The sequence below is a fragment of the Vipera berus genome (assembly GCF_964194415.1).
Source record: "Vipera berus genome assembly, chromosome: 1".
Lineage (NCBI taxonomy): Eukaryota > Metazoa > Chordata > Lepidosauria > Squamata > Viperidae > Vipera > Vipera berus.
This window is the reverse complement of record NC_138202.1, coordinates 283676235-283690724: the sequence shown is the minus strand read 5'-3', so window position 1 is coordinate 283690724 and position 14490 is coordinate 283676235. Positions and strand designations below refer to the sequence as shown.

At 38.8% G+C, this 14490-nt stretch overlaps 1 protein-coding gene across 1 annotated transcript in view; it reads right to left on the bottom strand.

Annotated features, from left to right (window-relative positions):
• The window catches only part of SMOC2 (SPARC related modular calcium binding 2), a 151178-nt gene that overhangs the window by 58684 nt on the left and 78004 nt on the right, over positions 1-14490 (bottom strand). Inside the window, exons 4-5 of the mRNA XM_081328931.1 lie at positions 12437-12536; positions 6769-6816 (exon numbers count right to left, since the gene is read on the bottom strand). Coding sequence (XP_081185057.1) covers positions 6769-6816; positions 12437-12536 — 148 coding nt within the window. The remainder of the gene's footprint in view (positions 1-6768; positions 6817-12436; positions 12537-14490) is intronic.

The following is a 14490-nucleotide window of genomic DNA, read 5'->3' as shown; positions in this document are numbered from 1 at the left end:
TATCCACGGGGGGTAAGAGCTCACCCCCCATAGAAAGAGATGGAACATTTGGAATGTCCCGGGATGCCGGAATGCACAGCCACTCAGTCTTGTCAGGGTTGAGCTGAAGTCTGTTCCTCCCCATCCAGACCCGAACCGCCTCCAGGCAACGGGACATCACGGCGAGGGCATCACTGGGGTGGTTTGGGGTCGAAAAGAAAAGTTGGGTATCATCGGCATACTGATGATACCCAACTCCAAAACCACGAATGATCTCACCCAGCGGTTTCATATAGATGTTGAACAGGAGAGGCGAGAGAACCGACCCCTGAGGAACTCCACAAACGAGAGACCTAGGGGCCGATCTCTGCCCCCCTGCCAACACCGACTCTGAGCGTCCCAGGAGATAGGAGGAGAACCACTGAAGAACTGTGCCTCCCACTCCCAATCCCCTGAGACGCCGCAGCAAGATACCATGGTCGATGGTATCGAAAGCCGCTGAGAGGTCTAATAGGACTAGGACAGAGGAATGTCCCCTATCCCGCGCCCTCCAGAGATCATTCACCAGAGCGACCAATGCCGTCTCCGTGCTGTACCCGGGCCTGAAACCCGATTGGTAGGGGTCCAGATAATCCGCTTCATCCAGGACCAGAGGGAGCTGATGCGCCACCACACTCTCAACAACCTTCGCAAGAAAGCGAAGGTTGGAGACTGGACGAAAGTTGTTCAAAACGGCTGGGTCCAGGGCAGGCTTCTTGAGGAGAGGTCTCACCACCGCCTCCTTCAAGACGGTGGGGAAATAACCCTCACTCAAAGAAGCAGATATAACCGCCTGGAGCCAGCCTCGTGTCCTCTCCCTAGCTGCATAAACCAGCCAGGAAGGGCACGGGTCCAACAAACATGTGGAGGAGCTCAGCCTCCCCATAATCCTGTCCACTTCATCAGGGGTCACAGAATCAAACTCTTCCCAGATAACATTGACAAGACCGCCCGTGTCCTGATCGCCTGACTCTGCCCAGCTGGAGTCCAAACCGGTCCGAATCCGAGCGATTTTATCCGACAGATGATGACTAAATTCCTCGGCACGACCTTGCAAGGGATCCTCCCTCACCTCCTGATTGAGAAGTGAGCGAGTCACCCTAAACAAGGCGGCCGGGCGATTTCTCTGTCCCAATTCTCCTGTGAAAGCTGAACTAGCAATAGCACTTAGACTTATATACCGTTTCATAGTGCTTTACAGTCCTCTCCAAGTGGTTTACAGAGTCAGCCTATTGCCCCCAACAATCTGGGTCCTCACTTTACTGACCTCAGAAGGCTAGAAGACTGAGTCAACCTTGAGCTGGTCAGAATCAAACTCCTGGCAGTCGGCAGAGTTAGCCTGCAATACTGCATTCTAACCACTACACCACTACGGCTCATATGTTATTTCTATTCTGCTAGTAAGACAATGCTGCAATGTTGATTATTCCTAGAAGATGTTGGTCATGGTGGCAATATTGTCTAAGATAACTATCAGCATATGGGGTTTTACATGGCTCTATTTTATTTAGCTGTTTTTATACCTACTTCAGCAATGGATACCTATGGATCTTCTGGTGTTGTTAAAAAAACAACACCAAGATAGTCTAGTTGCCCTCTGGAAAAAGCACCTGTTGGATGAGTGAGAATATCCACAGACAGTGGAAGTTACAATTTAGCTGTATCTAGAGGGGCATCAATTTCCCTAGTCTGCTCAAACAGAAATTTTGCACTAGTGTCCTTAAAGACAGATAACATGCCCCACAAAATACATCATGGTCATATGGTTATCAAGAACTTCTCTGTTCAGTACAATATAATACTATTGTGTTTTGCAGTTGGGCTACATTATCAGTGGAATTTGTGACCAGAGATGCCATAGTAATGTTGTTAGTAATCTGTGGGAGGCCAGTGATTTGTCTTACCTAAAAATGAATTATGGCATTTAAATATACAATTCCATCAGATAGGATGGAATAACAACTCCCAGTGACAGTGCTGGCTGGATTTTAAAGTAGCTCAGTTAATAATGATTGTTTGTCAGAGAAAGCTCAAATTTAATAACGATAGGATATAGCCAGTAGTCCTTTCTGTTTTAGGCAAAACATAGCTGTCTTTCACTGCTGCCCTTTGAATGATCAGTGAACTGTCAAAGTTCTCAAGTGGTATCTACTGCCTAGATTTCTCACCTAATGTCCATGGAAGCTATCAGCACTTGTCCCATTATCTTCTGCATGAAAGGACAAGAGCATTATCTGCACAGAGCTACCTTGGTCAGATCTAATGGGGATTCTCACCCTGCAGCCCCCAAAACAGGTGGATAGTCTGCATCGTATCAGTGTTTTAAAATGTAAGTACCAGAAGAACAATCAAAACTGAATGTAGCAGAGGCAATTCTATGTATGATTCTGTTCTACATGGGGGAAAAAGTTCCATGCAACCCTAAAGCAAAATATAGGCAACTAAATAGGCACTTTCTGTACTTTGAAGTTCCAATTCCATTTTTAAATATTTGCATATTTTAAATATTTAAATATTTTAAAAGACTGAAAATATAAGGAACATGTAAGAAACATGTAAGAAATGTTACATGTAAGGAAATTATAAGAAACTACATGAGTGATTCCTGAAAAACTTTTCAATGTAAAAATGCTCTGATGTTTCAGAATCTATGTTGGCTATGGCTGGTCAACCGGGATCTCTTAAGTGTCATTCTAGATATTTAAGTAATGAGGTATTAAACCTTAACAGCCATCCTGCCAAGCTTAAGTAAATATGAGTTGTGGCAACTGTCTGGCCTCAGCAACAACCAACATACAAGCAGAACCTTCCTTTAGAAAACATTCAGCTTCACACCCGCTTTTGTTCCCCCGTGTCTCAAACACAGTGTGTAGCTGGAGGCTGATGATAAAATTTCTTTCTTCACTGCTGCTCTGTCTCAACACTCAGGCAAAGTTTAAAGACTACATAGCATATTTAGTACTTTGAGTACTACTAAAAATGTCTAATTTATGACCTGTATTGAGTTTCTTCAGAAAAGCTAACTGACATTCGGAGCTGACATATTTGCCTGGCAATTGTATGAAAGAGCAATCTCCCTCAAGTAGCATATATACACAGGCTCACATTACTCAGTTGAAAAGTTATGTTTGTTTTTATATGAAATGGTTGAGGGTGCTATGGTTCCTACAGGAACATAAATCAAGAATAGTTATATAATGTTGAACTGACATTATACAACTTAGCTTTCCTGAGCTTGGACACTTCATTGCAAATCATTAAAGGGAGGAGGAGGAGGAGGAGGAGGAGGAGGAGGAGGAGGAGGAGGAGGAGGAGGAGGAGAAAGAAAAGGAGAACGAAAAGGAAAAAGAGAAGGAAGCTAAGTAAACTTGAACGTATATCCCCATTAATCTTGAGCATAATTCTATGGATTACATTGGAAGGTACAGTAAACTGGTCCAGATAGATATATGAAAGATTTTAGCACAGAAACATAAAAAGTTGTAAAGAGATAACATTAATAAAAGCAACGGGCTCTGAATATAATGCATCAGTTTAACTTATTATAAGTCATAGTCAAACATTTAACCTCCATTATCAGAGGACCAAATAAAAAAGATCTCTATAGTTCAATCTTAAATAGAGCAGATTTTAGAAAAAGATGCAGAATGGTCCAAAAGATAGGAGCCAAGAATTTAAGGATGGTTAAGTACCACACAAATCCCACTGATTGCAAGTGAATGGTATGAGACTTGTAAGAATTCACAAAAAGAAAATAGAGACAATGGATTTGGGAGTGGAACATGAGTAGGACTGAATGAAACTGAACTTAATAAATTTAGCCAATCTCACTTTACTTGCCAAACCATCATTACATCGTGTTTCTGTTAAGACTTTTAAAAATACCAATTCAGTACTAGAATTAATTAATGTAACTATGCACATTTTTCCTAACATGCACCTGTAGATATATTATTTTGCCAGCATTTCTTCCAAGACATAATTTTCATAGTTATATAGGCATTTTACCTAGATTTTTAATTGCCAAAATAAAATTGGGATATGCTGAAAGAAAACTTCCCATATTATTGTACATGTGTTATTTCAGGGACTACAAAATTAGTTAAATTCCCATTAAAATACAAACTAACCTAATTTATCCCTTCCCCTAGGAGAGAGGGAAAGAAATATTCATGATACCATAAATTAACATTGGGCAGCATATGTGCTGCAATCCCTATTATCCCTCCCAACTCAGCCACATTGGCTAAGGTCTACAAAGGTTCCATGTTGCCTATCTCTGTCCTATATTAAAGACAAAGATTTCCCCTGTCCAGTTGTGTCTGACTCTAGGAGGCAGTGGTCATCTCCATTTCTTAGCCGAGGGAGCTGCCATTGTCTGAAGATGCTTCTGTGTTCATGTGGCCAGCATGACTATATGCCAAAGTCAATGGAATTCTATTACCTTCCCATTGAAGTGATACCTATTTATCTACTTGCATTTGCATGCTTTTGAACTGCTAGGTGGGCAGGAGCTGGGATGAAAACTGGAGCTCACCCCTTCATATGACGTTCAGGTCTCAAACCTGTTGAATTTCCAGTTGACAAGCCCAGCCATTGCCCTGCACCCTCCCCCGGTCCTGTATTATAAGGGGGGCTTTTGCCCAGGTTCGCCTGGTGCGCCAGTTGCGCCCCTATTTGGACCAAGATGCCCTACGCACAGTCACTCATATGCTCGTGACCTCCTGGTTAGACTACTGCAACGCTCTCTACATGGGGCTGCCCTTGAGGACCACTCGGAGGCTTCAGCTGGTGCAGAATGCGGCCACGCGAGTTGTGATGGGAGTCTCCCGATACTCCCGTGTAACACCTCTTCTCCATGAGCTGCATTGGCTTCCAGTTGCCCTCTGGGTGAGATTCATGGTGCTGGTGATGACCTATAAAGCCCTAAATGGCTTGGGTCCGGACTATCTAAGGGAACATCAACTTCCCATCGTCCTGTGTGCTCCCATAGGGAGGGCCTCCTTAGGGTGCCACCGGTCAGGGAATGCCGGCGGGTGATCCCCAGAGGGAGGGCATTCTCTGTGGGCGCGCCTGCCCTTTGAAATGATTTACCTGTGGAAATCTGGACTGTCCCCGACCTGCGCTCGTTTCGCCAGGACCTGAAAACCTGGCTTTTCGATCTATCTGGCCTGGACTGAGGGGGTTTTTAGTTTTAAGTTTTAACATTGTTTTATTGTTGGGCTATTCTTAATTTAATTCTTTTTAATTCTATTTTTATCTTAATTTATATTGTCTTTTAAATATTGCCCTGTAAACCGCCCTCAGTCCTTCGGGAATAGGGCAGTATAGAAAACCAATAAATAAATAAATAAATAAATAAATAAATAAATAAATAAATAAATAAATAAATAAATAAATAAATAAATAAAATCCATGTAGAAGCTTAGAAATCTATGAGTACTCCCCTACTATCCAGAAGTGCTAACAAAGCTTTTGTTTTCTTTGTATCTCAACAGAACATTAACAAGAAGACTGGAGAACATTCACAGAGTGAGCCTGCTCCATTTGAGAAGGAGAAAAAAGAGCGGGGGGGGGGGGAAACAAAATAAAACAAAACAAAACAAAAAGACAGCATGCATACCTTGGAGTCCAACACTTACTCCCAAGTATAAAAACTAGAAATAATATACCTAATATTAACATCTTTGAGATTTGCTGGAACATGGGAACTTCCTTTCCTTCCTGGGGTTCAATGAAAATTACTAATTTTAGGGTCAGGGAAAAGAAGCTTTTCCTACCTTGCCAAATGGATAAGAATAAATCATATTATAATTCTACATATGAATAGTTATCCATGCTTCTTTTCATTGGGAATAGGTTAGAAGCACATTCCAGTTTGTACTTGGAAATGTCCAGCTAGAATATTCTAAAAAAGATATAGCTTTCAATAAATACATTGAGATGAGTTCTCCTCTATCACCAGGGAAATTTATTTTCAAAAATGTATGAAGATAGGTGCTTGAAATGGCAGGATACACAACTCACTAGTTTTGAATCAGGGTGGCTGAGATTTAAGCTGCTGCTTAGCCATTTACTCTTTAACAGACTAGGCTATCTCATTAGATTGATGACTGCTAAGTGCTACCTCAAGTTTCTCCAAGGAATAGCAGCCTTGTGGAGTCCTTGGTGCTCTCTGGGCTTGGTGGCTTTCCTGTGGACATTTAATTACTAAACTATGTAACATCATCAGTGCACTAATGATGTTACCTATTTTGGTAATGAAATGTCTTCAAAAAACAAAACAAAATCCACCAAGCTCAGAGAACACCCAGGACTTCACAGTTCAACCTTGAACTACAAATATTCATTTCTATCAAATAGCAGACTTATTTACAGATTAACATTCTCCAGTTTTAAGCAATGCAAAGGAGTCAATGCTCTTTTTCATCTAGATACAGCCAAAAAAAGAATGTGTTTAATCAATGAAGCATGTGCCATTCCTTGTTCCCACTTTATACTGAGATATATCCAGGGGGGAAAAATAGATAGTCTAAATACTTCATTGAGGGATAGTTCCACACTTTTCCAGGAACAAATAGTGATGGGTCTGATGTTAATCCTAGGTTTAGCAATGAAGTAAGAAGCCCGAGTTGCTTTTTTTTTTAGATCCACTGAAATATATTGAACTCTTTATAAAAGAAAACAAGTTTTCCTACCTCTGGGGGCTGATTATGTATAATTTATAATATTAAATACTATGATATTTACCTGTTTTTCCTGTACCTTCACGCTGTGGCAGCTTCTCATTTAGAGACCCTAAAAGTAAAGCAAAAACATTGTAAGGTAAAAAAAAAACATTGAAAGGAATTAGTTGTGTTACCAAAAGTCAAAGGGAGCAGGAGAATCACTGCTTAGGCATTTATTAATATGGAGGAGAGAAGAATAAGGCTTTTCATAGGTCTTTTATTTCATAATGTATCATTCCATAAACGTATTCTCTACCTCTGTGACTTATAATACTTGACTCATAGAAAACTTTTACAGAAGAAAACAAGAAATACTGAATGTGTATTGTATTTTAAGATATTGTAAAAAAAATTGCAGGGAAATCTTAGTGAACAATACCTTTCAGCGATAATTGAACACCTGTTTCAAAAGTTCCTTTCCCAAAGGCTCAATATTGGAATTTCTTTTAGCTCCCTAAATTTTGATCTCTTGACTTGGGGAGTAGTAAAAATGTCTGGGTTGCATCTGGTGCATTTCAACAAACAGTTTGTGGAGGATGGGAACATTTAACTTTATGCAGCCGATGAAGCTGATCTGTTGTGCACTGTACCTCTCAAGTTGTCCAGTGCTCTCACTATTATGAGTTACAACACAGCTTAATGCTTTTTATTGGATTATACTTCAATGGACAGTACATAAGAGAGGAAAGTATATAAATGGGTTTTACCTGACACCTGACCTATTTGAAATAATGATAAACAAAAACTTCTCAACCAAGTGTGCATTCCACTCCCTTTTAGCTAAATGTCTCAAAAACAGCTTCTTGCAAACTGCAACTGGAGTTTTTATATTTTTCTTGAAGACATTTCACTTCTCATTCAAGAAGCTTCTTCAGTTCTAATCAATTGGTAGGGAATGGAAAGGATTTATACTCCCATTATAACCCCAGAGAGTTAATGACTGGCTGACTAGAAAGAGTATCACTCCTTTCCATTCACCACCAGTTAGTTAGAACCAAAGAAGCTTCTTGGATGAGAAGTGAAATGTCTTCAAGAAAAATCAAAAATCAAGGAAGTCCAGTTGTGGCTTGAAAAAAGCACTTTTGGGACAACCATGATCTGGATGACTGAGAACCTCCGTAGACATATATCTAAATGGTTTTGCCTGGAAGAAGTTGAAACAAAGGGGCCATCAAAAGTGACATGCTATTGACAAAAAAAATACACTACTGTCAGCATGCAGTCAGATAACAAATTATCAACGATGTTAGTCAGTCAATAGACTACTGACCGGAGAGATTTGGATTAGTTATAGAATATGGTGGGTAGTCTAATGGTTATAACCTGAATAAATCTATTGAAGATTCAACTGGGCCATCAAACAGTGACTGGCCAGACAGCCATAATACATAGAGGTATTGCCAGTGCCCAATAATTAAGAAAGGAAATCCAAAGTAAGTGGTTAATTTATCTTGTGATAAACTTAGACTGGAAATATTTAACCTTTTAAATAAGCTTTTTCCCTAGCTCGGCAACTTTAAAGAAGTTTATATATATCAAAAATCACTCATTGTCCAAAAGAGTGCAAGAAACACAAAAGTATAGCAATTTAATATGCACGCAGTTCCATCTAAATAAATACTTGCCTGCTAAAAACACAGTCCCAACATATATGAAATTTCAACTTCTGAAAGAACCCTCTTTATGTGAAATATGTGATCCAAAAGACACAGGTCACAAGCTCCTGTTTCATAAAATAAATTTAGCTTTTTGTTTATCAGAAATTGGTGTGGCTTCAATCAAACTTACTTTACAACTTGTGGTTGGTATAAGTTACCATTAGCTCCAGTTACACTGAACTTTGTTCAAAAATACCATGTTCCGAGTAATCTCCAATAGTCAAAATTCTCCCCAATTCACACTGAACTTTGGCTACATCATGTTCATATGTGCATTCAAAAAAAAATCTTGTAAAATATGCTGAATTTACTGAAACTTATTTGGTTGGGGAGGATTGCCTGCTGCTGTTAGATCTTCCATTTATTGCCTTTGGGGGCAAAATCCTTAAGATCTGGAAATCATTTTATTGACACATCAAAGGGATTACTATGGGCAAGGGATTTATTAGGATAACCAAGGCAATTTCTTTCCCAAAACCAAACCAAAAACCCAAATTGAAGGGAACTGTTTCCTGAAGGAAATACAGCTGCCATCAACTATATTGAGAAGCCATATTCCTCTCTCCATCAAGTGCCACTTGGCATGAGCCATTCCATCAGGCTACAGAAGAGAGAAAGATGGAACAAGATTACTCCACCAGCTCAGTCGGAAACTCTACTTTTTATTTATTGATTTCTCTTCTTCAGCTGCTTTCTTTAAAAACATTGTAACTAAGAATTAGTGAATGAGATCATTTTGCTTTCTTTCCTCCAGATCGCTTTCTCTATTGGTAGTAGATCTTTTAATACTAGATGACGGTGGACAGAGATAGTTTTACTAATACATCAGCTACTTTATGTGTGTGTGTGGGGGGGGGATGGAGAAGGAAAGAGAAGATCCATAGAGATGTCCGGGGGATCAGAGGGGTAAGTGCAGGATTTAGTGTTGAAGTTCTTATTATTGTTTAACTGGGAGTAGCTTGATCTGGTATAAAATGGTATACCGTGGTATAATGTTGTTAAGGCTTCCCACCATATTTGATTAGATAAAGTTATATGCACCTTTCTTTGGAATGATTAATTCCACCTTTATACCTGGAAGACTTTAGAAAACAAATAAGTTAAGAGAACAACAACATTCCTTCACCATTTGAGTTGGGGCAATTATGATTCTGATGAAGAATCTAGCAAACACCGAGATGGTGGCTGCATGAAATGTATTTTATAGATTGTGGGCTTATATCTGATAGTCATGAATGCGTACTTGAAGACTTGCTTCGTGATTTGCTCCATAATTTGCATCAAAAATACTAATGAAAAAACAAACACATCTAAAGATTTTTGTTTCTCCATGAAGAATACTACACTGCTTTCTTCCATGGCCCTTCTCTGAATATGGCCCTGTTTTACTTATCCAAATATTCTGCTGTTTTAACAAGATAGGATGCACAGGGCCAAGCCTGCAGATGGGCCAGCTATGGTCACTTGTCTAATAATCATGTCTAAAGGACAACCAAACTGACCTGAGTATTGTACAATGTAAAAATACAATCTATCAATATATAATTGATATATAGAGATAGGGATAGATTAGAAAGAGACACAGAGAGAGAGACATAAAGACACACAGAGAGAAATGGTGGGTGGAATAGTATTTTACATTTTTACATTTTCAACTCACTACTTTTTCACACCTGATAGAGGTTTTTTAAAATATTATAGTATCTACTACTGAAGCAAATCTGAATTTGTGTTTAAAACAGGAGGGAAATATATACTGTTTCAGAACAAGAATTTAAAATTGTTGTTTGGGACCTACTTTGACTTTTCCCCTCAAAGTTGACATATGATTCTATTATTTCTGGATATGATGTTCAGTATAAGATGACAATTACTTGAATGTGTAGGCATTCCCATTGCAGATCTTTTAAGACCATATCTTTTTTTTCTTGAAGTATATCTTATATACTTAACAGTATGAACATTGACTAGGGTTCCAAATAAAATTAATAAACAAGAAGTAGAAGAGGGATTTGGTCATACAACATGCAATTCTCACCAAAATCATCTCTGTCTTCAGTCCCAAAGATTTCCTAGGATAAACATTTTGCTTCAATTTTCAGGATCACTCCCAACAATGCTATCTAGGCCCTGATTTGCTAATGAGCAGGCTACAATGATTCTCCAGAATACTATAAGCAACTGTGCTCATGGGAATAGTTATGAACTATGCAGGTTTCAAATTATTTGGGAAATGTATTTTTATTTAGTATTATGCTTGCTGGTCTTTACCAACAAGATGATACTTATACTAGTAGTTTGTGATCCACACAAGCTACTACATGGCGGACAAATATAATAATGTGTTCAGTCAGTACCTTATAAATACTGGTAACATAAGCTCCAAAGAGCAAATCTGTAAAGGAAACTTTTTGGATTTCAGAACTGAAACACTATAATGGGAACAGTTTTTCTCTTGAGGAAACCAAAATATGGACAATTGCCACATGAATGCAAGATGATCCCAAACTATCCTGTCTGGAAACTGTTTTCTCATCACTGGGGATTTTTTGCTTTGTTTGTTTGTTTGTTCTTTGCATTTACAAAAATGCCAATTTTGTACTTGAAAACAGTAATATTGGAAAAGTCGGACATTTACAAAACAGTCACAACAAAATATAGGTTGCAACTTCACAGGCATTAGTTTGAATTTAAAATTCAAACTAACTTGGAGAACACTAATCCTCTTTTCATATCCAACTTCTTCCCCAGAATAATTCAGCTGTCATTCTTTATGAATGCACATAATTGACCATAATAAAATTTATGCCAGAATCCCCAAGTATAGAATTGCAGCCTGAATGTCATACTCAGGTCATTTGAATTTTGCACTGACGATTTATTAAATTATACTTCTTAAAATAAGGTCAGCAGGAAATTGGTTTATTGTTTAAAGTACACTTATCTATTACTCTGTGACATAAAGTTCATGGCTCCACTAAAATGATAGGAAACCAAGCCTCAGAGAAACCAAGAAGAAAATGCCATAAATCTAATGCACTGTGAGGCTCAATAGCCAAAATATAAATTAGACCATTGCAAGTTCTCTGCTTGGGTCTACTTTTGAAAAGTATCCAGATGTTGCAACTAGTATAAAATGGGATGGCTAGGTTGATAATCAGTGGCACGATGCAGGGAACAAATAAAATTAGACTTGGAGATCATCCAGTTGGCTGGAAATTTACCAGGCATATGGGTGCACTTTCAGAACACCAAATGGCTTAGGGGCTGGCTATCTGAAGGTTCACCTCTTACAAATCTACTTGGGCAATACAATTTGCAGAGGAAGCCCTCCTGATTTCTTTTTTTTAATATGTTTGTGCGTATGTGCACAAAGACCCACTTTTCGGTCATTGTTGATTCCTGTGACTGCCTGGACTACCCCATGCTCTTTTCTTGGCACAGTTTTTCTGGAAGTGGTTTGCCCTTGCCTCCTTGCTAGGGCTGAGAGACAGAATGACTGGCCCAAAGCTGGCTTCATACCTAAGTTGGGACTAGAACTCATGGTTTCATGGTTTCTAGTCTGAGCTTCATCTGCTATACTAAACTGACTAGCTGGCTGGCTGAGTCTCTCTCTCTCTCTCTTTCCTCCCACTCCTGTGGTTAGAGATTCATTTACCTGACAATCACCTACATTGCTCCCAAGATGGAGAATGCATTCAGCCCTCACTTAACATAAGACAATCTTTTACTTCTTAATTGTTAATGGCTAAGTACACTTTTGAATTATTATATCTTTTTGTATCCTATGTTTTATTTGTTGTTAGCAGAACCAATTGTATAGAAAGGTACAATAATAAACAAATACTTAATTTGGCAGGTTAGCTTCTGTATGTGGATACTTTGATTCAGTGTATCATGATACAGCAGGGGTCTTCAAAGTTGGCCTTTTTATGACTTGTGGACTTCAACTCCCAGAATTCCTCAGCCAGCCAGATAGAGAGTAAGAAAAAGGAAGAACAGCTTCTGCCACAGTAATGCATATATAGTTACCTGGGCAACGTGGAGTTTTATGTGCTACAGCTGTACCACTGATTGGACGACCATTAGGGGTGACACACCAACAGTAGCCTGTGTAACTGTGGCACTGAACCTGTGGAAAAAATGCAAAGTATTTGAAACTCACAGAAAATATGTTGATAACTCACATTTTCTTGAGAGATAGTGTTGATTTTTTTCAAGTTAGTACCTATATTGTGGCACTGAACCTGTGAAAAACTGAACCATCCTTTCCATAGTTTTGCAAAATCCAGATTATATCAAAAAGCAATAGGCCCATTTGTTTTTAATGGATTATATTAAGTGGATGTAGCTTAAGGCTTGAATGAGAATAGACAAATACTGAACCCCATGATCTGATTGTGAAATCACTAATAATATCTTCAGTGGATATTCAGTGACAACTTATTCAGTCATTTTTTTTCTTCCTCCTAATTTGCATGGATGGAAAAATAAAATGATATTATCTGATTGATTGTACAACCACAGCTGAGTGTGCGTTGAATTTCAAATTCAAATTGAGTCACAACTTTCTCAAATTAATACATTATGGTGATGTAATATGAATTAAGCTTGTGCATTTATTTTTTGTCAATTTGGGGAAATACCAGTAAAGAAGAATTTTTTTCTCCAAAAAGCTGCAACTTTAGAGCACTCTTCTCTTATTTCCCTTATTTCCAAAAGCACAACTCAATGGTGGAATGAGAATCAGTTTGCTTTAGTGGTTTTGGTGCACTCCCAGACAAAAAAACCCCTCTTTGGATGATTTTGGAAAAGCTATTCTCCCTCTCAATCCTATGTTTCTCAACAGATTGTTTATATGAGGAGGGAAGCGCAATGTGTGTTGCCTTGAGCTCATAAATAACAGGCAGAATATAAATGCCACTAGTCTATCTATATAAGCTGCCTATAAATTTTATAATTAAACAAATAAATATTCTACTAACACTGTCATTGTCAAACCTTTAACTAGGTGAAAAGGTGTGTCATAGGACAATACTTTTTGATTCAATGTACTTCATATGAGCTGACTTACAAAATGCATCCAAAATCCAGGACCCATGATCCCTGTGGGAATGAAATTTGGGGAAGTTGTGGCTATTTCTGAGGACCCAGATTGTTGGGGGCAATATGCTGACTTTGTAAACTGCTTAGACAGGGCTGTAAAGCTCTGTGAAGCGGTGTATAGGTCTAAGTGCTATTGCTATTTTAGTGCTACAGGTGGCAGCTACGCTTCTGGGCTGCTGCTGCAGTCATGCAACCTTCATATTCAATATTCCATGACAGATTCCCAGCCAATCTTGCTCACTCACTCCTCCACCCAGCAGTAGCCACCTCTATGTCTGCAGGGCAGGGCAGGGAAGGGCAGGGAAGGGAAGGAAAGATTTTTGATACTTCCTGCCAGATTCCAACAAGGAAACTCATTGGGGAAGCTGGCAAGAAGTCACTTCTGCTCCCACTGGGTTTTTGCCCCCCCCCCTTTGTCATTCAATTTATCTGTTTAGCTAAGGAAATATTTCTGAAATGATAACCCAATGGGGCATGGGCTACCTATTGAAAAGACATACTGTAATAACACATCACACTGTGGTAAATGTTCTTACTGGCCCTCATGGGACAAAGAAGAAGTAAGCCATTCTGTTCCAAATCCAAAGATAAGAACAGTGGGCCTCTCCGATACTGCTACTTCAAATAATGAAAACATATTATTGTTAGAATTGTTATTGTTGTTGTTATTGTAACAACAACAACAACAACTGGAGCAGCTCTTGAACACCATTGGTATTGACAAATTCACCATTAGTCAATTACAAAAGGCAGCCTTACTAGGAACTGCTTCCATCCTGTGACGATATCTGATATACTATCAAACATCCACAGCTGCCTATGCCAGGTCCTTGGTAAGGACTCGATAGGTAGATAAAAATGCCAAATCCAGTCTGAACATCTGGCTGACTGTGATAATAATAATAATAATAATAATAATAATAATAATAATAATAATAATAATAATAGTAATAAATCTTTTTCAGAAATCACAAATATCT